This window comes from Pimephales promelas, chromosome 6 (genome assembly GCF_988280905.1).
Source record: "Pimephales promelas chromosome 6, fPimPro1.hap1.1, whole genome shotgun sequence".
Classification (NCBI taxonomy): domain Eukaryota; kingdom Metazoa; phylum Chordata; class Actinopteri; order Cypriniformes; family Leuciscidae; genus Pimephales; species Pimephales promelas.
The window spans coordinates 5,835,860-5,860,101 of record NC_142774.1 but is presented as its reverse complement, the minus strand read 5'-3'; the positions used below and the strand labels follow the sequence as shown (position 1 = coordinate 5,860,101).

Below are 24,242 nucleotides of genomic sequence, written 5' to 3'. Positions count from 1 at the left end.
CCACCTGAGTCTTGTTTCTCTCCTTCTATCTCTCATCACTCCTCCCCTGTGTTTACCCTCCTAATGAGGGGGGCGGGACCCCTGCGCTGTGATTGACAGCTCCACACTCCCCTGCTCTTCCCTCCTCTCCATTATCTTCATGTCCACACTCACAGTGAGTGTTTGGCTTTTACCCTACATCATTAAGTGACGTCACCAGGGATATTATCATAAAAACTAAAACCATAAAAAAACGTTAACTGAAATAATGTAGGCTAATATATATATGCTATATAAAAGTTAACTTATTTAATTTCAGCTAATTGCCAAGGCATTTCTCATTTTAATTTAAATCAAACTAATAAATAAAGATTTCATATACACTTTAAAAATGAATATGCAATATTATTAATTAAATGTATCAAATTAGAATTGAGTAATAATTAATCAAATTATTGCTTAAACGTTAACCATTTAAAATGAGTAAAGTTTACACCAAAAAAATTTTACAAAAATATCTCACTAACAGACAGACGTCAAAGATTAATTAAGACCTCTTTATTTTATATTGCCAACATTGAAGACGCCTGAAGGAGAAAACCGTCATTTTAAAACAAACCACAAACACCGATCACCATAATGGTGACTTCAATTTATGTTTTTTGGACGTTTTTTTAAGTTTTACTCATTTTAAATTACTCAATTATTACTCAAGTCTAATTTGTTAAATTTAAATAATTGCTTGTAATCTGTTGCCACAATTTTTTTGATTAGACATGCATTTCACATTCTATATTTATGTGTGTGTGTGTGTGTGTGTGTGTGTGTATAAAAACTAATATAATATACTATTTATATTTAATACAAAAACTGTGTGTGTATATATATATATATATATATATATATATATATATATATATATATATATATATAGTTTTTACACTAGAACCACCTTTTGTGGAATGTAAAGTTCCCGTGGATGTTAAAGATTCCTCATAAAAACAGAGATGCCAATGTGTGTGTAATGTTTGTAACGGGACGCAACTCCGACAACCTAAAATTAGTCCTCTGAATAATGTATTGTGGTTAAGTGTTGAGGGACTCAGATTATAGGTCTGATCTGGAAGCAGTCACGTTATCTGGATTTAAAATGCAAACTCTGAACTGAGATCAGCTGAAGGCTGCAGGCGGGAGCTTGTGTTTTCTGGCAGCTACTGTACGAGTCTGAACTGAAGCCTGGATCAGTCAGTGAATCACTGCTGTCAGTTATCTGCACATTTCTTCAGTCAAGGCTTCTTTGATTCTGTGCCTGTACGCTCTTATATGAGCACATTTCTCTTAAAGTAACTTTTAATGTTTAAGTGTGTGGCCAAAGGCATTATGACACCATTGAGCTGATATAATGCAGTTGTTCAATTCATCTTCTTTTTGGAGAACATATCTTAGATCAATCAAAGCATTTTTATAGGCGTATGTCTCCAAGCTGTTTTGGATCAGTATTTTATAACAAGGCAAACAATTATCTGTGGCATGTTTGAACTGAAGTTTCATGAAATTTGAAGAGTCCAGAAACAGAGAAGAACACTGTAAAAAAAAAAAAAAAAAATAGATATGATCAATATTCTATAACAATATGCTTTTACATTGTTTAAGCTCATTAAAATATGCACTTTTTCACTTTTTTTGTTAGCCAAGATACAACCTTTTTTTAAGTCTGAATGTTTTTTTAGTTGAAATGACTTAAAAATACAAGTTGATTTGTATTTTAAAGCAGCAACTTGAATGTTTTGTTTGTCGTGAAAAAAAGAAATCAAACAAATAGGGCCTAAATTAATGAATATCAATATTTCAAATCTAAAAATAGGTTTATCTTACATTGGCTACATCTAAATGCAATTCAAAGTAAAATAAAAAACTGTTTTATGACAATTTACAACACAAGAAAAAGTCTATAAGTTTGTTTAATTTTCAAAGAATATTGTCGACAGAATTTCTGCAAGAACAACATTTCGTTACCGATTTATTTCAAATAAAACGAAATGCCTTTAGGCTATAAAAAAGTGGATTAAACCGAGAAAAGAAGTCTTGAACTTTTGGAAATCTCATAGGCTATCATTGGCTACTTTTATGATTTAAAGCTGTTCCTGTGCAGTCTACAGGCTATAGGCTATACCTGCTGATCCTCCTCCGTGAACTCCAGGTGTATCCTAAAACTTTCCCGATTCGTCTTCCTCTTTTCCCCGAAGTCCCGGTGAGTGACGGATCGACGCGTCCTGCGCTCGCGCTTTCTGACAACTCCGGGATTTACAAGGGATTTTATGCACCATCGTTTTAATAAGCGCCGACAATTTACAAGAGACACAATCCGCCTGGCAAAGAGACCAATCACACACACACACACACACACACGCACTCACACACACACTCGCTTCAGGCCGGCTGATCCCACGGCTTTACGGGTTTATACTGCTCAAGAAACTCTACTGCATTTTGGGATTACACAAATACCCCTGGACAATAGGTTAGTGCCAGCAGAAGCAGATATCTTGATTTTACGGGATCGATCCTCTTTAACAGCTTTTGATGCACGCAAAATTGTTTAGGAAGTTTTGTTGTAATGAGCGCGACAGTAGATAATTCCAGATCTGAGCAATAGCCTAGGTTTTATCTGGTAATACAACTGCGTAAATAGACCATGCCCTTTTGATCATTTTTAACCATCATTTATTCACATATTCATAAATGCATATGCAGAACTGATTATTAGCCTGATTAAAATCTGTGTTTATATTTTACAGCCCGTTTTCAAGGCTATAATAATTTAGCACACTAAAATGTCATAAAAGTTGGCCTATAGGCTTTTCTTAAAAAACATGAGTCTTTTACTTTTATTCTTTATTTATTTATTTCGCTGTTACATTGAGTCGACATCAAGAAGTTTGTAACAGGCCTAGGCTTCGGACTAAAACGTGAAAATTATTAGGCTATTATTATTATTATTTTCATCGACATAAATTTAGGCTACATGTTGGTTACGCCACGCTGACTTTGATTTGGCAGACAAATACATTTTCAAATAGGTCCAGATGTTAGGCTTTTTTTTTTAAAGAATAGTTTAACTGCTTATTTTTCTTAAGGCCCGCGTGATAAAACTAGGCCTACCTATCAAGGTTTATTTTTGGAGGTTTTTATTGGACGGTTAGCCTAACTTTATAGTCAAAGTCTTACAAAAAACAATAATAATATTAAAAAGAAGAAGAAGAAAAGGAAATTAGTGTATATTTAGTTCTGAAACTAAATTCCCTCATTTTGCATGAATGGTAGTCTACTCTAGGCTAAATAGCCTATATTTAAATGCAGTAAATAAATCCTGATAGCCTATAAATAAAAAGGCTATTTGTGCCAAGGAAGGAAGATGGTGTCTAACACTGTTTGTAGCCTACCATCTCATTTTAATTTATGAGCAATTGAAACATGCTTGTAATAATTATTTTAGGTTTATAGGCTACAAGCTAACTTTTATTTAATGCAAATGTGAGGATGAAATTGTTTTATGCGTGTTGACAGTCCTAATTGGCGCTCAGAAAAGGTTTCGTCTCTAAAAACTACGCATTTTCCTCGACCAAACGGTAAATCGATTAACGAATTGCTGTCTTATCATTCGTATTTCCTTTCCCGCAGTGTTACGCTCACTTAAGCCTCGAATTAAAAGTGTATTCAAATAGTTTACTCTCTCGGGACTCGCTCATTCACACGGCAGGTTAATATGTCGTCACGTCGAAAGGAGGAGTTAATGAGCACGTCTTCGTTCTGATTGGCTAGAGCAGTCGTCTGTAAGGACAAGCGAGACTTCTGATTGGCTGTGGTGGGCGGGTCCGCAGGTGTCTTTTGCTCATAGACGGACAGGCCATCAAGAAGGTGATCAATCTCAATTCGTCAGCATTGGCTATCACCTTCATTTTATGCGTGGATACAACGAGCCACATCTGACTCAGTGCGAACGGACTTTGTGAATATATTGGGAACTTTTCAAGTTTGCAGCTAATTCGTTTTCTTACAATTACAACCAGTTGGAGTTCACATTTCTCTTGACAAAAAAGTGTGTGTCTTGCTTTTGTGGATTTTCAGTGGATCTCAAAGAAAAGAGCACAGAAGACCAAGAATAAAAGGTACTGTAGAAATGTTTTAAATATTTTTTTAAAGCAAGCCTATCTAAATGTAAAGGTTGATGATTTTATTGTTATTGCAGCTTATCCTTTTAACAACGTAATTTTGTTACAAAAGTTTGTCATTCCTACCAGATTTTATACGGTTTTAAAAGTGATTAATAAATAATAGGCTAAAATAATAATAGTCAGCAATTTATCTTATTTTTTATTTTATTTTTTTTATTATTTTAGCGGGTTCATTAAATTGCGATTTGCAAGTAGGCCTACATTTGAATGATGTTTTAAGAAAAAATAATTTAGCCAAATACAAATAAATCATTTTGCCTACAGATAGCCTATATAAATATATTTTCCTAGCTACAGTTTATTTAAGAACATATTGGCGCAGTTGCAGTCTTAATTTACAAACTTTGAGTAGGCCTAGGCTATTCAGTGTGCACCGAGAATATGTCGTTTATTTAGTTGATAAGGTTTCTTCTGCAAATGGAGTCCCCTCTGGGTCTAATCTAAATGGCTATGGAGAATAATTTGCACACTCGGTGGTCATTTACATATAGTTAAAGCTCGATTGTGGAATCTTTAGGCCCATGTTATCTGTCCTCAGCGTGGGATTAATGGGGCCATTCATAGGCATGAGCGACCCAGAAAAAGCGCAACATGTCATTTACAGAACTTTTGTCTTAATACATTTGTACTATTGCCTCATAAGAAATGGAAGCGAAACACATTTTGGTCCTCCCAAATAATTCCAGATGCACATAAGTCTCGATTTTATCCCGAACGGAAAACTCGGTCGCAACAAGCGCTTCAATGCTGCTGTTTCTCGGGAATGCAGAAGATTTTAGAATTCAGGATTTCGTTTCTTAGAAGTAAAATAAAAACAAATTAAGCGATTTTCTGTATTATAAGTTATTCAATAAGTCAGGTTTTTAATTAAAACCAGTTTAAAATTTATGTTGAAATGACTTAAAACCCAAGTTGATTAGCCTATTTAAAAAAGCAACTTTTTTACCGTGTGAAAAAAATAATTATAGCTATATATATATATATATATATATATATATATATATATATATATATATATATATATATATATATATATATATATATATATATGGTTGAATGATAGGCTATAGCCAACACAGTCATGAGTTCAGTCATCCCATAGATTGGAGCTTGATTAATGCAAATAATTTATTTTTTAAATCAAATTTACATAGCTTTTCAATGTATCTGTCACCAGATGTTAGATTAAAACGATCATTAAGTAAACTCATAATTGTACCGCCAACAAAAGGAAAGATCAGACGCTTCGCGGCGTTACGTCCACCAGGAACGGTTAACAGGGCATGACATGCAAATGGCCAATTAGTGTGTGTGAAGCCCTTGATTAGTCGAGTGTGAAAAAAGCGATCATTAAAGGCAAGACATTAGTCATATTCAGACTGATGATCACCCTCGTGACATGCTTTTGATGCGTTTTACATGTTTTTACAATGGGGCTGTATACCCAAACGCTGTTTATTTATGCTGCGATAGGATGCATGTATGATTAAAAAAAAAGAAAATACAGGCAATTTGCTGCACTTTGTCAGTCCTCTTGTTAAAAACCACACATTTTAATTTTTTTATTAGTATTATTGTTTTATTAATTTTATAATAGGCCTAATTGTTTCTTGCTGCAGCTGTCTGTCTGGAGCTCAACGATGATGTCATACCTCAAACAGAACCCGTATGCCATGAACGGGCTGGGGCTCAGCGGGGCAACGATGGACCTCCTTCATCCCTCTGTGGGATATCCGAGTAAGCATCCCTGAAAGATAAACTTTTAGTAGAGTAGAGTCTTTATTCAAATAAGCAACAATAACTTCTCAGTACTGCAATCAATGCATGGCAATGATTCAATAGCACTTTAGGTGAATTACCTTGACTTTTAAGTACATCTGTATGTACAAGTTAGACTTGTTTTAGTAACTTTGGACGTCTTCCTTATTGCAGCAAATCCTCGTAAACAGAGAAGAGAGAGAACCACGTTCACTCGAACTCAGCTGGACATACTGGAGAACCTGTTCGCTAAGACGCGCTACCCAGACATTTTCATGCGCGAGGAGGTGGCCTTGAAAATCAATTTGCCCGAGTCAAGAGTGCAGGTGGGTGGTGTTGTCCTGATTTCCTGATAGATTTCAAGTCAAGTCACATTTATATTTATATAGCGCTGCATGCTAATAAGGTAGGTAATAAACAGGAAAGTAAGTGTTAGAATTGTAAAATTCATCAATTTTGTTTATTCAATTCAATAATTGCGTCAATGTTGCAAAGTTCATCAATTATAAATCAAGTTTAAAAAAGCTGTACGGAAGACAATAGAATGTTTTTCGGCTCAGTTTATTTCAATGTTTTTTCAGTTCAGTGTCAGTGAAGCAATGTTCATCGATTGAGAAATTTGTTCAATTCACTTCAATAATATTGTCAATGTTTCAAAGTGAGGTTCATTAGCTCAATTCAGTCCAATAGTCATTTTTCAGCCAATTGTGTTTTAGTTCAATTGTGTCAATGCTGCAAAGTTCATCAATTATAAAATAAGTTCAATCCAGCTGTAAAGCAGCTCTACCAAAGACAATAGTGCTTTTATTCAGCTCAGTTTAGTTCAATGCTGATTCAGTTCAGAAAATGTCAGTGTTGAACAATTCATCTTATGAAAAAAGTTCAATTCGGTTCATTAACTGTGTTGATGCTGCAAAGGTAGTAAAACATTGTGATCTGATTGTGTCATTGTTCAGCTCAGTTTAGTTAATGGTGTTCAGTGCATCATTATGAAAAAAAATTACGAAAAATTCAATTCTGCTATAAAACAGTTCTACAGAAAGCAATAGTGTCGTTATTCAACTCACTTCAGTTCATTATTGATTCAATTAAGTTCAATAACAGTCAATGTTGCAGTTCATCAATTATAAAACAAGTTTATTCTGCTATAAAATAGAGTCGTTATTCAACTCGATTCAGTTCAATATTGATTCAGTTAAGTTCAATAACAGTGTTGATGTTTCAAAGTTAGTGTGATTATACAGTTCAATTCAGTTGAAATTTTGTAATCATCCGAAAGTGTCAATATTATGTTTAGTTCAATGTTCTAATTAAGTTAAATTATAATGTCAATGTTGCAGTTCAATTATAAAACGAGTTTAATTCTGCTTATTCAACTCAATTCCGTACAATATTTTTTCAGTTAAGTTCAATAACAGTGTTGATGTTCAAATTTTGTTCTCATCTGAAAGAGTCACAATTCAGCTGTTTAGTTCAATGTTGTTCCAATTAATTTCAATTATAGTGTCAAATTTGCAAAGTTCATCAATTATAAAACAAGTTTATTCTGCTATAAAATAGTGTCGTTATTCAACTCTCTTCAGTTCATTATTGATTCAGTTAAGTTCAATAAGTGTTACAAAGTTAGTGTGATTATACAGTTTTGTAATAATCCGAACATGTCAATATTCAGCTATATTTAGTTCAAGGTTTCAATTAAGTTCAATTATAGTGTCAATGTTGCAGTTCATCAATTATAAAACGAGTTTAATTCTGCTATTATCGTGTTGTTATTCAACTCAATTCAGTACAATATTGTTTCAGTTAAGTTCAATAACAGTGTTGATGTTCAAATTTTGTTCTCATCTCATTCAGCTGTTTAGTTCAATGCTGTTCCAATTAAGTTCAATTATAGTGTCAAATTTACAACGTTTTTCAATTATGAAAGTGTTGATGTTAAAATGTTGTTCTCATCTGAAAGAGTCACAATTCAGCTGTTTAGTTCAATGTTGTTCCAATTAAGTTCAATTATAGTGTCAAATCTGCAAAGTTCTTCAATCATGAAACAAATTCGATTCAGCTACAAAACAGCTCTACAGAAAGCAATAGTGTCGTTGTTCAACTCACTTCAGTTCATTATTGATTCAATTAAGTTCAATTATAGTGTCAAATTTGCTAAGTTTTTCAATCATGAAAGTGTTGATGTTAAAAGTTTGTTCTCATCTGAAAGAGTCATAATTCAGCTAGGCCTATGTTTAGTTCAATGTTGTTCCAATTAAGTTCAATTATAGTGTCAAATCTGCAAAGTTCTTCAATTATGAAACAAATTCAATTCAGCTACAAAACACTATTCAACTCATGTTGATTCAGTTCAGCTCAATAAGTGTCAATGTAGCTCGAATTTTGATCTAATCGGAAAGTGTCAGTGCAGTTATATCCGTGTCACTTTAGGTCGTCGACAAACATTTGCAAATTTCCAATCCATCCATAAGCATAACAATGATTTCCCCGTGACGTATTTGTTATCAGGTCTGGTTTAAGAACAGAAGGGCAAAGTGTCGGCAGCAGCAGCAGAGCAGCGGCAATTCAAAGATCCGTCCGGCGAAAAAGAAACCCTCTCCGTCCCGTGAGAGCCCCGGGTCAGAGAGCAGCGGTCACTTCACTCCTCCCGCCGTCTCCTCGTCGTCCTCGTCTTCGTCCTCAGGCTCCAACCCCTCCGGTCTTCTGATCAACGGCTCGTCCTCAGGAACAACACCTGTCTCGTCCATCTGGAGTCCCGCTCCGGTCTCGCCTCTCCCTGCTCCCCCCTCGCTGCCCGACATCTCCCCCCCGGCCAGTGCGTCCTGCATGCAGAGGGCCATCTCGGGCGCCGGGGGCTCCACAGGAGTGCCGTCGTATCCCATGCCCTACAACCAGGCTCCCAGCTACGCCCAGGGCTACCCGACCTCGAACGCCGCCTCTTACTTTGGAGGCATGGACTGCGGATCCTACTTGGCGCCCATGCCAGGTCACGCCCACCATCACCCGCACGCCCATCACACACAGCTGAGCACCGCCCCGCATCACCACATCGGGCAGAGCCACCCTCACCAGGGGTACGGCGGCACCGGGCTGCCTTTCAGCTCCTCAGACTGTCTGGATTACAAAGATTACAAAGAGCAGGCGGCCGTGGCATCATCGTGGAAACTGAACTTCAGTTCTGCGGCGGCCGACTGCTTGGACTACAAAGACCAGGCCGCCTGGCGTTTTCAGGTTTTGTAAGGCCTTGTGATGCGGTTTCCTGACGTTCACTCGTCTGTTTTCGTCCCTTCCTCAACATCGGACACCACCGGGAAGAAGTTTGAGACTTTTGTGCCAACTTTTTCCAGCCGCAGGAACACGGGTTACCAAAGTTTCTTGTGCATTTTGAAATCGAGACGGGTTCTTCGTCACACCCTTGACGGACAGAGTAAGAAGAAGCGAGGGCACTCCCGGCATGACGCACTGAATGAATGAGACACGTGGTGTTCGAAACAATGAAGGCAATAATAATTTTTATATATGATTTTCTTTCCAGAGGAAAAGGTGACTTGCAGCCTCATGTGAGATGTTAAAAAGTGAATTTGCGTTCATGTTCATTTAATAAATATAAGCTTAAAACTGAGACAAATTGTTTTTCATTTTCTTATTCACTTAAAGGAATAGTTCACTTTTTAAAAAAACTTTTGCTGATAATTTACTCACCCCCATGTCATCCAAGATGTCCATGTCTTTCTTTCTTCAGTGGAAAAGAAATTAAGGTTTTTGATGAAAACATTCCGGGATTTTTCTCCATTTAATGGACTTCAATGGGAACCAAACGGTCCAAGGTCCAAAAGACAGTTTCAGTGCAAACTGTTCAAAGGGCTTTAAACAATTTCAGACGATGAATAGGGTCTTATCTATCGAAACAATCGCTCATTAAAAAAAAAATTCAAACTTTAAGTTGAAGCTCGCCTTGCTCTGTTCTGTGATGAGTGTTCGTGACTCTCCTGTTTGAACTCCTTCATCAAAATGAACAAATCTTTTACCGAGTCAATTCGTTCTTGAATGAACCAAATGACTCGGCGAAAGATTTGTTCATTTTGATGAACGAAAGTGTTTCAATAATTAATATTTCAATAGAAAGTTGTTCAGTAAAGAATGTTATGCTTTAAATCTGTCACACAAGGATGACTAAGGTCCACAGGAAAGGTTATAATTTCATTTTTTAAAGCTATAATCCAAAAGAGACTATGAATTACAGTGATTTTTTTACCATGGTAAATCTAATAATTCATTTCACCAAATACTAAAGTTCATAAACATAACTTGTGACATTGTGTGTGTGTGTGTGTGTGTGTATATATATATATAATTGAGAATATCTTCCCCATTTAATAACCGAATAAACTGATTTGTAATTGTAATTTGATTTGTTTAGTCCTGGCTGGAATAAAAGGGTGGCTTAGATTCAAAGCTCTCAAGTCATATAAACAATAATTAAGTCATATCAACACATTGATGAACACGTATTGGTATTCTGACCGGCAATCAGTGGTTTGCAACGACGTGCAGGTTTATTTATCCAACAGAAAAACAGCAAATCACGATTTTAATTATCGGCTAGCTCAAGACTCTCTGCGATGCAGCTGGGTAAATAGGGCTAGATAAACGGGATGGCAGTGTTTGCTTGTTTGGTCAGTGGGATCCTGCTGTGCTGAAGCTGCATGGCATCTTACTGAGGCGCAAACATCATGGGATTTGGTAAATCTGCATCAAACAAGCTCAACTAATCTCTGAGCATGTTTGAGGAATGCTGTTGTCTAGTTAAAACTGGACAGAAGTAATCCAAACACCTGTTCTCAACACGTAACATCACCATCTCCTGTACATTTATCCTGCTGTTTAGATACTTCATACTTGTGTGACATGCAGGTTTTTCTTCAGGACCCAGATTTGTGTGTGTGTGTGTGTGTGTGTGTGGAGGTTTCAACAGGACAACTCCTCATTGTTCTTTAAAAATGACAGACATTAATTTAGAGATAAAATGTAGCACTCTTATGGACATATGATAATATATGATTATCATTTAAATCTGACTACTTTTCAAATTGTATTTCATAAACCAACATCTCAGGAAAACTTTATGGGGTTTCAAATCTAAACATGACTTTCTGTTACAGAACAGGGCGATATTAGCCTATTATTAAAATGTTACCAATTATTACTTCAATTATTACACTTCTTTCATTACATGTTGCCCCAAGAACACATTAATATGTAAATTAGATTAAGTGTATTGATACATTGTATTGAATGGGAATATTCATTTATTGGCATTTTATGCACATTTTGCATAAAGTCAAATGGTATATCAATTTATTCAGTTATATCTTTCATAACATAGTTGAGAATCATCTTTATAGAAATTTTGGTTTAAAAAAATCCTGAAACTCAAACTTTGAGTAATGAATGAATAAAAAATCCCATGTAATGTCATGTCTTTTTATTTTTTAAACAACTGTGTCATCCTGGTGTCCACTACAGAGTACAGAGAATAACATAGTAGGCTAAATAAAATATCATTTTTCAAAAATCTTTATTTTTTATTTTGTTTAATACTATTTGTTTCTTATGCTCTAGAGACAATTTGATTACATGGAAAAAAATACTAAAGTCAAAAAAACGTTGTTTTTTTTTTTTTTTTTTCCTTCTTCTGAGTCTCAGGAGAATAAGTGTTTATATATTTTTTTTAATTGACGGGATGGTTTTCGCGGGAAATTGCGTAATCACTTGCCCGTGCACGTCGTCATATGCATTTACGCCGCCTTCACACTGGCAGTTGAAATCAGCTCCGTAATACGCAATACGTTCCCAACGGACGTCGTACTACACAGTGAAAAGCGTCGGACACGGGTAGAACAAAAATGGCGGAGAGATTAAAGTTTGATTCTTTAAATTCTGTATGATCTCTCTGATGAGGGTTATGCTGCGTGAGGAAAGTTGCTCAGGACGTTGACATGTCAGGTCGGCTAAAAAATGTGATATAGTGGTCAATAGTTCAATGTCTACCTTCAATTTAATTGTATTAACTGCCCTTATAAACGTTAGAAAGTCATGAAAATAAAAAATGACATCACAACTTATCGTTATAAAATCAATATTTATTTTATTAAAAGTTAATAATTCAGGTTTGTTTATCAGTACCATAGCAACGCTCAACTTCCGCTGGAATTGTCGGATAGGAACCGTCCGTAGCTTTTCGCAAAAGTTCAAATTTTTGAACGCATGCGGATGACCAACGGACACGATTTTCTTCGCACCGCACTCGGTCGGACCCGTTTCGGACCCATTCGCATGCGGTCTGCGAATCTCCATAGGAAATGAATGACTTCCGGTCGTTTCGCAGCCGCATCGGAGCTGATTTCAACTGCCAGTGTGAAGGCAGCGTTAGAGAGAAGTTTCTCGGCTTCTTTGACACATGTATGATGTGGGAGACGAGCGAGAAAGGTTGACATGAGCAGGTAGGTAGACCTACGTTTACACTACAATTGGCTTTATGCCCAGCTGCACTACTTCCTGAACTTCAGCCAGCTACTTGTTTCCTGTGAGCCATTATTGGACAAATTGATTAATTCAGGTATGCCTGACCTCAGTAGTCATGGCAACAATAATCAGACCCACCTGAATTAATCAAGTTTGCCCAATAATGGCAGACAGGAAACAAGGAGCTGGCTGAAGTTCAGGAAGTAGTGCAGCTGTGCATAATGCTTAAAATGCAGAAGTTTTTGCTTTGTCAGACGACACCATTGTTAAAACGATCCCCATGCACTATATCCGCGAAAATGACTAAAAAACGCTGTATTCTGCTGCTAACCAGACCATTAGATGGCGATGAAACTATAGTTATTTATTATTATTTTTTTAATTGCTAAGAACATAGCCTACATAATCAATGCCAGGGTTAAAATGAAACGCTAGAGTTTGAACACATAATACGCATGTGCATGACGTCATCATTTTCAGAGATTTGTTGTTTGCACAGAGACTTTTCAAAAACTTGCACTTTTCAAACTCTTTTTCAAAAGTTTGCGTTTTCAGGCACCCAAAACGTATAATGTAAGAATCAGCCGTTTTAAGAAAAAACACCGAACAGAGGAGAGTCTGCTGGCAAAAAGAACAAAACCAGATTCAACATTGGCTTGGCTTTTCGGAGATGGTGAGAACTGAGGGATTTGAAATGATGTAAAATAGGGTGACCATATTTTGATTGCTAAAAACCAGTACACTCGGCCCGTCAAACAGATACTTGAAGTTTACGTTACTCAAAGATGCCTTATTAATTTTCAATACATATAAAGTAGGCTATGCCTCCTCTGTATGGATATAAAATTGTTATATTACAAGACACAAACTTCTCAGAGGCTACTCAACATGTTTTATTATGACAGTTTTCAAAAATAATAAAAGAAACAATGTCTCTTCTGTATTAGAAAAATAAATATAATAAATAACTAAAAGAAATGCCTCCAAATTGAACAAAAATAGCTCTCACAAACTTACAAAAACGAACAAAATATATTTATATCTTTAGTTTTCCTCCTTTTGATCCTGTTTTTCTTCCTCATCCTCCTTGTTTTCCCATATTTTGCTGTAGAGCTGACCTTTCCCAGCATTTTTTTTTTGAAAACCAGGACATTTTCATCACTTTCAACATACAGCACTCTCTAACAGAGTTCATTGTTAAATAATTAACTACACACAGAGGCAGAGAAAAACAGTAATATTGTGAAATATTATTAAAGTTTGAAATAACCATTTTATATTTCTATTATCTATCTGCCCAAACTTTTCATCCATTTGTTACTGAATGTTAAAAAAATAATAATAATTAAATTAAATGGATGAATAGACCATTGTCTTAAACAAAATGTTGTTATAGTTAATGTTTTCAATTGACGTGAGGTGACATGAAGGCCAAGTAGGGCAACCTATACAGTTAGTGCACACACTCACATTAGGAGACACACTGTGGTACTGAGAATTGAACCCTCAACCTTCAGGTTACAAGTCTGACTCTCATGAAACATTAGGCCACGACTGCTGACAGCTGATAAACCTATGCATTTATATGTCTGCAAATTCAACTTTTAATGACTTCTGCAGTCTCAAAATTATTCAACCCCCTGAATAGGATCCCTCACAACAGCATGGATCTGTCTCAAGCACACCTGATGCAACTAATCAAGGCCTCATTAGTTGCACCAGGTGTGCTTGAGCTAGAACACGTGAAATATCTGAACTGGCTTTGTTGAGTGTCACGTTCGACTGCATGTTAGAAATATGGTCAAAAGAATGGTCCAAAAAGCTTCCAAACTCACGTCTTACTCCATTAAAGCTCAGCAGCGCCACAGAAGAAAGAGTCAGAACATCATGGGGGTGAATACATTATGACAGGGTCACATCTTAGCCAAAACGCCCCAAATCCACTAAAGATGACTCCCTCGACCTCTCCAATCTGTTTGTGTGTTTTCTGAGCACACATGCGGCGATGTTCCGACTTTGAAACTATATCCAGCACGCCACAACCCTGCCCAAAGTGTGTTTACTGCTGAGCTTGTTGTGTGTGTGTTTGCTTTGCGTTGCGTGTCTGAGCAAGAGCGTAAAGGGATCTCCCAGAAGCCCTTGGGTACTGTCAGACTTTGAGTGACAGCAGAGAGCTGCAGGATTAAGGCTGGCCGAGCATAAACAAACCCCGAGGTTTCATCTGCCAGGACCACTCGCACACGCTTTATGACTATTTATGGTCCTGAATGAGACTCGGACAATATTTGAGCTGGACCTTTGAACTTCTAAGGTTCGGATGGTTCAGGAATCAAAGAGGCTCTGATGCATTATGAGTGTTGGTGGTCATGCTACATGACACACACTTTTAGTTCGCTTTTGAGAGTTGTACTCTGACTATTTTAATTAGTTTTATATCCATCTGCTACTGATATAATACAACGAACAGCTCATAGTTTATTGAACCTGATTTGTTGCTGTCCAGAGGTTCATTATCACATGTTAGCTGGTATCGCAGGTTGCCCAAGGACATCACAGCTAACAAAATGCTAATGTTTTAATTTGTTCTGTGAATTTTTTTTTTTTTTTTTAAAGTTGAGAACATTTTTTTTCTTGGTTATCCAAACATTAAAGAAAACAGTAAGGGAATGTTCCATTTTTATTATTTTGCAAACATTATGGGAACGTTACTTAAATATATATATATATATATATATATATTAGCATAGATCTAACTTAAATGGTTATGTAAATCAGGAATGCTTAAGAATACAGACCTAATCTTGGGCTTTTTTTAAGTAGACATTCAACTAAAAATTGGTAATTATTTCACTGAAAATTCAAAAATGGAAAGTGTAAAAATATTATAGAAGTTTAAATTTACTGTTAATGTAAAACAAATGTACTCAACAAATTGTATTTTTACTATATATATATATATATATATATATATACACACACACACACACACACACACACACATATATATATATATATATATTGCTAACCAAGTTGTGTTCCAAATTTGAAGTTAATATCACAAAAAAAAAAACAGGCTAAGCCCACTAAAAGTGTTTAATGGACCGTTTCTATTGTATCCTATTTCACAAAATGAATTTTGAAAGTTTGAGCGTTAGAATGATATATAACTTATGATGATTACTAAAATATGTGATCGGGGGGAAAAGGCAATAAAAAAAGCATGCCAAGTGTCCCTCTATACCTGGACACTAGCAGTTAATATGCTATATAACTTAAAATTATTATATTTATTTATTCATTATTCATTTTTCCTTTTTTGAGTAATAATGCAGTCATCCTGTAAGCATTATAGTGGCTATAAACATGCACACACACACTGATCTGGTCAGTTTATCTTCAATGAATCGGGTGGAAACCCCTGTGGGTGTAACGGTGAAACGTTAGCGTCCCTCCTCTCATCTGTGTCTTCACCTCTCCTCTCTCATTCCCTGCTTTTGTCCTCTTTAAAGTGGTCGGTGAGGTGTTAATAATTTGTTTCTCTCCCTTCTTTTTCATCCTCCTTCACTCGCACTCTCTCATCTTCCTTAAGAGAGCGGGATGGGGTCCTTTAAGGGTGCCGCCCTCCCTGTTCTTCTCTCTTTCATGCTTTCTCTCTCTCCCTACCTCGTTTCTATCCTTTTTCATGCTTTATCGGCCCCGGTCCCACCCTTTCAATTTGGGCGCACCGCAGTGACTTTCTCAGAGCGGCTCAACTGGAACTGTTGCTATCTTTGGAATCTCCGTGTGTGTGTGTGTAAGAGATTACAGTGAAAGTTCATAAGTACCCAGCTAACAAAAATAGGTTCTAAGAACGTTTTTGGATTTCCGTTAAGTTCTCTGAATGTTCAAAAAGTCTCTTTTTTTTTTAAATATTTAAACTGTCTTGGTTCTGTGAACTTTAAGGAAACATTCCATTTTAGAATTCTGAAAGCATTTTGGCAGTGTTACATTTGAATGTTGTCTGAACATTCTAAAACAAGAAGTAATTTCAAAATTAACATGTCAACTAAAGCGTTTAAGGAAAAAAAAAACGTATAAAAAGTATAAATAACGTTTTTGTGCTAATGTTTTGAGAACGTGATTACAGGCTAGATAACTTTTGAGCGAAGTTTCTATTAAAGTTACTGGAAGAATGCTTGTTTATAACTTTGAGAGAATATCGCCAGAACATTTTCTAGTCTCAGCCTCAGAGGCCACTCCCACGGACCGTTGGCTGAACGTCTAAAACATAAGGCACACTAAGTGATGTTGGTTGACGACGTTACTTCTTGTTGACGTTCAAAGTATTGTCAAACAAAATGGAGGCTAGCTGGACCCTCCCTCCTCCTCATCCGCACACCAACCCCCCAAAACCTTCTTGTTGTTCATTGGCTGGAACACAGTTTGTTATGTTTCGTGGTGCGGTTGGCCCAGTTTGTTTTTGTTGCCGTTTTTAGGGGACAGCGTGTTTAGGGGACAGGCAGCTAGCGGATATTGAGGAGACGTTTGCTGTATGGGACAAAAAATGTTTCAGCCTAATAAAACGTGACATCGCTTAGAGCGCCTTTAATTGGAAAACAATTAAGGATTTTCCAAACTGTCATCTGATTGGTTAAATTCTTCATGATGTCCAGGAGATGTCATACACGCAGATAGCTCAAAATGCGTATAGATATGTTTACGCAAAAGTCATGTTGGCCAAATGGCTCTTATCATGCTTGTGTTGCTCTGATAGTGTTTCTGATGATCGTGGATATTAGTTTTGGTGGGTGCTGTACAAATGTTTGGCTTCAGTAATCAGAGCAGGTGAAGAGCACAGTGAGAGCGTTCGCAATAACGTTTGTGCAAAAGCCGCCGCTCTAAGTAGAAAACAGGCTTAAACTACAGCTAATACAAGCAACAATGAAAACAACCGTCCCAGCTGGAGCTGATTGAAGTCCCTGTCTCTTTTCTTTCTGTCGCTCTCTTTTTCTCCCAGGCCTTCTATCCGCTAAGATGATTTCACGCTAAAGATCAGCCATTTGACAACACACACTTTAATTAGATATGTGTGGAAGAGGAAAGACACACACACAAACACACACTAGAGGAAGCGACTATGTCTCAAAACTGATCAAGTTATGACACTTCACTCTCTAAAATCAAGGTTATTTATTGGCATCTGTGGTTCCATGTTGAACCTGTTACGTGCATTGAATCTTTGCATCCCACAAAAAGCATTATAGTGGAAAAGGGGGTCTATGCAAAAACTGCACTATGCAGTTTTTTTTTACCTTATCTGAATAGCTTCGGAGTTATTCCAATGGTTATATCACTATTTTTGGGTTGAATGTTGGGAATGTTGCCCACCCTCGCCCTCATCCACCTAATTTGTCTTTTTTTTTTTTTTGATGATGATAAATAGACCCAGCCTCCAAAAGTTATTAACCTGTCCTGTGATTTTTTTTTCTCTCTCACGTCCTGACACCAACTTATGCACATGTATGTTGTTGGTTGTCTTTAGATTATAATAATATTTAATATAATCTAGATATGGAATAATTAACATTTAATACAAAATGGACATGTCTCGTATATTGAAATATCTCGTGATAAAATATTTGCTCAGGCATTTAGTCATATTCCAAAATAATTTATTGAAGCATCCAGATACTTCACCATGTGAGCAAGCAGCTAGGCTCCTGATTGGTTAACGCGGCGCGAATTGACGCCAAAATTCAGATTTTTCAACTCGGGCGGCGGGCGCGAATTGGCGTCAAACACGTGAATGCACAAATAGCACTAACTAAATCATTCGCGCGTAATGCGTTTAACGCGGCAAACGCTCAATTCGCGTGAACTTGACGTGTGAATGAGGATTATTCGAATTTTTTAACGCGCTAAATGCGTCTTTGCATTGACTTAACATTGAAATCATTCGCGCCTGACGTGCTATTCGCATCCGGTGTGAACGCACCATTACAGCTTCCTGAACAGGTACAGGTATACAGGGGGAGGGGATCAGGCCGTGAGTGCAGAGACATCTCCGCGTGAGTGCTATTTACGACAGTACAAGTACTCCACAGCGACTCTAGAGGTCACAGTTTGACAAAAACGGAAATCCTGCATAGTGCTGCTTTAACGGACACGTGCACGCGGCGGCCATTGTAACTCCACAAAACCCCAAGTGCACATGAAGTGTGCCATTTTGGGACAGGAGCGAATTCGCAAATCCGGGTTCACGAAACGTGGCAAAATGCTAAATTTCTTCGCGGAAATCAATGGAAATCAATGGAACGAAAAGTGTATTGTTACCGCCCCTTCAAACGAATCGCAATGTCTTCAACAGGACCAGATAACTTTTAAATAGTTTGAGAGAACCATGTCAGAACATTAGCTAAAGGTCTGAGAGCATTCACTGTTGGCTGGATGTTGTTGGTCAGTGGAATAATCGAGGCTTTTTTTAAAGGGATTTGAGTCAAAAACATTGGGGGTATAAGTCTTATCACTCTCACGCTCCTGATCCTGCCTTTCCTATAGGATAGATTACTTCTCTATCAGTCTATCTGACCATTAGAAAGAAAGAGCAGAGCCCCAATACCAGCCAAAGAAATGAGCATCAGGATTAAAACGCGATCGATCCTCAAACAAAACGATTACACAACAATCTCTCGAGTTAACGATCGTTTGAACAGTAATCTGGATTACGGCCCTCATGAGTCCTGTATTGTGGCGTGCGGATACGCTCTAATCTCATTCAGACGTGAGAAGGCAGATGAATCTGATCGGTTGCAGTTGTCCGGAGAAACAATGAAAGATTTGATGGCGCAAATCTCGCTATTTGATTAGCATCGGCTGATTATATCTCTGCTGAAATGGGAGAGCCGTTATCTCACGTTTGACTTGAGACAAACTGGCTGTGTGTGAAATAAATCACTGAGAAGCTGCACGTATACCGTGATATTTCAATGGGTCATATCTATTTTTAGTTGCCCTCAAACCGTATTCACTTTATAGCCCTTAATCCTGTAATTGTGGACAAATGTGGGCACAGAGGACTCAGGTGTGATCCTAATTTTTATTTATTATAAATGTTATATCACTGTCTCCGATAAAGTTTTGTCTATCCATTTATGGTGTTTTTTTTTATTTTGTGGGTATTTATGAATTTATTTACTTCAAAAAGTACCATATTTTCTATGTAAATTATGCTTATTTTTATGTTTTATTTTTTACATTTTTTAACTACATTAAAATATCATTCCAATAAGTTTTTAGAGCTAAAACCTAAAGATGAAGTGACTTTGCTATCACCTGGTGTCTTATTACAGTTTTTCCCATTCATTTCTATGGGTGCCCCATTTTTGACCCAAATACAAGATTAAGGAGGGGTTTTTTCACCCACTTAACATTGTAGAATTGAGTAAAAAAAAAAATTGTGTGTTCAGGAGGCAAACTTAGGAAAAGTAGCCAAGTCTTGTACCGCTCAGATCAAGGGAAGTATTTTTTAAAAATAAATCAAAACTATTTTGCCCACATTTGTCCAGAATACGGTTTGACTTTGAAAAGGGATACACTACTAATAAAATTCGAATAAAAAGCCGTTAATTATAGTTATGTTGTGGCCGATGCTAAATTTCTTTAAAATTTTTTACACTAAAGACTAAAATCAATTGTTTTAAGTGTCATATTATTATTATTAATAATAAATTAAGATTAATATTTCTTTGTGAAATATTATTATAATTTAAAATAACACTTTTCTATTTGAATATATTTTAAAATTTCTAGCTGAATTTTCAGCATCATTACTCCAGTGTCACATGATCCTTCAGAAATCATTATAATATGATGATTTGCTGCTCAATAAACATTTCTGATTGTTATTAATGTTGAAAACAGTTGTGCTGCTTCATATATTTGTGGAAACTGTGATACACTACCAATCCAAAAGTTTGGGGTAAGATTATTATTTGAGCACCAAATCAGGATATTAGAATGATTTCTGAATAAACAAGTGTGTGTGTGTGTGTGTGTGTGTGTCTGTCAATCATAATGAATTCAGAAGTGACTTCTGTACTCTAGTTCACATTTAGAACAAGAAATAGGAGTCACACCTAAAGGTTTACAGTGTGTTTGAGGCCTTTGAGACTGGGTTGTTTTGCTTGTTAAACTGAAGACTTCAGTGCATTTACAAAAGAAAGACATCCAACCCCAATTTGCGTCACACAAATTTCCATTCTAGAGTTACAGTTCCTCTCTCTCTCTCTCTCTCTCTCTCTCTCTCTCTCTCTCTCTCGCTCACTCGCTCTGCAGGCCCTGAGGGAGGGTGAGGAGAAGAAAGGAGACATGAAGGAGATAAAGAAACGGCTGATGAGGAGGGCAGGAAAACATGCGCACAACCGCACCCGGTGGTACAGGATTCCCAGAGCGGACAGAGCGGCGCCAGTGTGTGTGTGTGTGTGTGTGTGTGTGAGAGCAAGCGTTTAGAAGCCCCAGCATCCTAGTGGCCGATCAAGTGTCTCTTTCTTGAAAAAAATGGCAGACAAGACAGCTCGTAGGGTAAGTGTGTGCGTATGCATGCATGTGTGTATTGTCATGTGTGCGCACTCATGCTAGCCCTAAAAAGAAAACGAACAGTATTTATATCGTTTTTACCTCTTGTAACCACAGTCACGTCCAAGTGATCTGAGGGCACGGGCGCTTTGTGGCTGTGTTAACAAGAGGAAAAAAACATATAAATACTGTTCGTTTTCTCACACAAACCGATCGTTTCGTGTTTTAGGCCATCAATGTGTTTTTACATTTACGAGTCATTAAATCGTGTTTAATTTGGACTTCTGTGTGCATGCTCTTCGAGGTGGTGACCATAGACCTCCATTATATGACTGACAGACAAGAACGGTTTGACCTAAAAATGTCAAAATTGAAACTACTGCGGAAATAAAGACACCTACAAGACAACTCAACATTTTAATGCAACCAGGTAACTTACTTTTTTTTAAGTTAAACCAACAATATTTTTTCACAGAGTAACAGTATTATGCTTTTCAGAAGATGTGACTTTTTCACACATTAACCTGATCATTGAGAAGACAATAGCTGTTGTGTCTGACGCAATATCGAAAACAAAACCAGGAGCGGTTGCTTCTGTGTTCCACGAGCGTCTCGTATCGCTTTATCAACTGGTCTACAATAATCCAGATGAAGATAGCAATCCCGCGTCTGTTGGTTAATCCCTGTCGGAATGTGTGTGAGTGTTGCCCGTATTAAGATACTGATCGCACATATTACCTTCCAATGAACTCTGACTAAAAGTGATTTAAAAGCAACATGTTAAACTAGAGTAAACGTGGACATCGCTTTTATACCGTTTTTTATATAAAATTCGACCTTGAGACTGCAATGTATGCCTACTAACTAGAGTAGCTGCACTATTAAAGTTACCTGCAGCTACTGGCATGAGGGCGGAGCAACCTGTCACTCACAGGAGATCCACCAATAGCAAACCACAACCATCCAATCAACTCCCCATGGACAAAATCAAGTCCCATCCAACATTTTTCTTCTTCAATTAGCCATTTTACTTGAATATAAGTCACAATAGGGGAAAAAAAGTCTATCGCAACTTTCTTTTCTTGCCAACTTTAAAAATAAATGTTCTTTACTGCCTTCTATGGGTCTATAGGTATGTTCACAGTAACACCAAGAATGATAACTATATGAAGAAGAACATTTGACATCCTTTCCACAAAGTGAAAAAAAAAGGTTCTTTGGATTATTCTTCACACAAAATAGTTTTCATAAATGTTCTTTGAGGAATCAAAAATGGTTCTTCTTCTACGGCATCAATGGTGTTTATGAAGACGTTTTGTGTAGAATACTGCCTATGTAGACGGTGAGGTGTGTGTTTGCAACAAATCTTGTTGTCGAGCGGCAGGAGGACACAGCGGGGCTGAAGCATGAGAGCTGAAAAGTCGTGCAGCTCTGTAAGTTCAAGACACCGAGTGCCATCGGGTCACAGCACAAACAGCTCACGTCGAGCTCGTGGGGCAGCTTTTCACACTCACGCAGAGCTCGTGATAAACCCACCAATCACAGGGCTGATCGCAAGCTCGGGGTTCAAGTGTGTGTCAAGGAGAGAATGCCCACAGTTCTCCACTGTCCACACTCTGACCATAATAACACACATGAGGAGCTTCAGAGCACCAGATCAATGGATTCCATTGAAATCAATTCAAAATGCCATTTTGTTGCATTTGAATGTCATAAACATGATGAGAATGATCAACTTTACTGGATTTGGAATTCAGAAATTTTCACCCCTGTGTGTGTGTGTGTGTGTGTTTTCATAATACACAAAAGAAGGTTAATGAGTAAATCAGATTTCAGTCTGCTAAAGTATGTGGTGTGTCAGAAGAGTTTGATTAAACCACCAAAGTATGAGGAAAATATTTTACATTTTTAAAAATGTTATATTTTGAAATATGAGGGAAGAACAAAACCCTTAACTTGGTTAGGCTATTTAGCTCACAGTCTCATCCCAAGAAGTCATATAACTGACGTCTTGGGACGTCTTTGACCATACGTCAACATCCGCCTTTTTAGGGTACCCTAAAACGTCGGTTACATGACGATCCCGGGCCGTCATACAACTGATGCTTTACCTTTAACGTCGGTTAGGTGACGGAGTAGGTTTAGGGGGAGTTTGGGTAGGGTTAGGATCCGATAACGTCAACTAACAGACGTTTAAGGATACCCTAAAAAAGCGGATGTTGACGTATGGTCAAAAGACGTCAGTTCTATGACGTCTTGGGATGAGACTGTGCTGATTTAGCTGAGCAAATTATTTTTAAAAAGAAAAGGCAAACTACAGCTACAGGTCTTATGCAACAAATATCTATTAAGCATACAATAAAATAATCACTTATTGATATTCTGGTGGTTCTCTCGTTTTTTTTTTATGTGTTCATAATTTCTACAAATGACAGACTAGCCAAAAAATTATGTTGCACAATTCTGTGTGTTTAATTGGTGCTATTGCAAATATAACAATTGACTGACAAGAACTATGCAATATAATCAAAATCTTAACACATTTTTTTTTTTAAATAATATTTAAAGACTGAAGATGTTAGTTTTCCTAGGCCGGACATCATTTATAGTCACTGCACGTGATTTTTATCTGGTTTTGTTGTGTTTTGTTTTTGGACAAATGTGGTTAGTAATGTTAATTGTTATTATATGAAGGAAGATGATCTCCATGACAGTATAAATCTTAATAAATTAATATATAAATATTAGATGAAAAACTTGAATGAAAATGAGAAAGTCTGCCTTGCCAACTAACTGAAAAGTACTAAAACGACTAAAACTACAACTAAAATAAAGATAAATTAAAGCTAAACAGAAACACTACAAAAATAATAAAAACAACGCAAGCATGTAACTACTAAACACAAAACTAGTAAAACTTAAACTAAAGTGACAACTGAAAAGATATGTATAATTATATACAATATATATATATATAATATTAAAATATGAAGGAGAATAAATTATATATATTTTTATTTTTGAAAGAAGTAGCCTATTGCTTTAAAAAAGAAAATAATTTTGATGTCTATCAGCGCAGTATTTATTTATTTATTAATTTATTTTAATTAGGGCTGTCAAACGATTAGTTGCGATTAATCGCATCCAAAATAAAAGTTTGTGTTTACATATTAATATATGTGGGTGCACTGT

At 36.8% G+C, this 24,242-nt stretch overlaps 1 protein-coding gene across 3 annotated transcripts in view; it reads left to right on the top strand.

The window, feature by feature from the left end:
- Positions 1–9,867, top strand: part of otx2a (orthodenticle homeobox 2a) — a 38,320-nt gene extending 28,453 nt beyond the window's left edge. The window contains exons 5-8 of one of the 3 annotated variants that reach the window (XM_089132003.1): positions 4,108–4,148; positions 5,834–5,951; positions 6,147–6,298; positions 8,481–9,867. In XM_089132003.1, coding sequence (XP_088988129.1) covers positions 5,855–5,951; positions 6,147–6,298; positions 8,481–9,212 — 981 coding nt within the window. In that variant the 5' untranslated portion in view covers positions 4,108–4,148; positions 5,834–5,854 and the 3' untranslated portion in view covers positions 9,213–9,867. Of the gene's footprint in view, positions 1–3,486; positions 4,149–5,833; positions 5,952–6,146; positions 6,299–8,480 lie in introns of those variants that run through there. The other 2 variants (XM_039686924.2, XM_039686915.2) reach the window with 2 other exon arrangements.
- Positions 9,868–24,242: the final 14,375 nt, after the last annotated feature.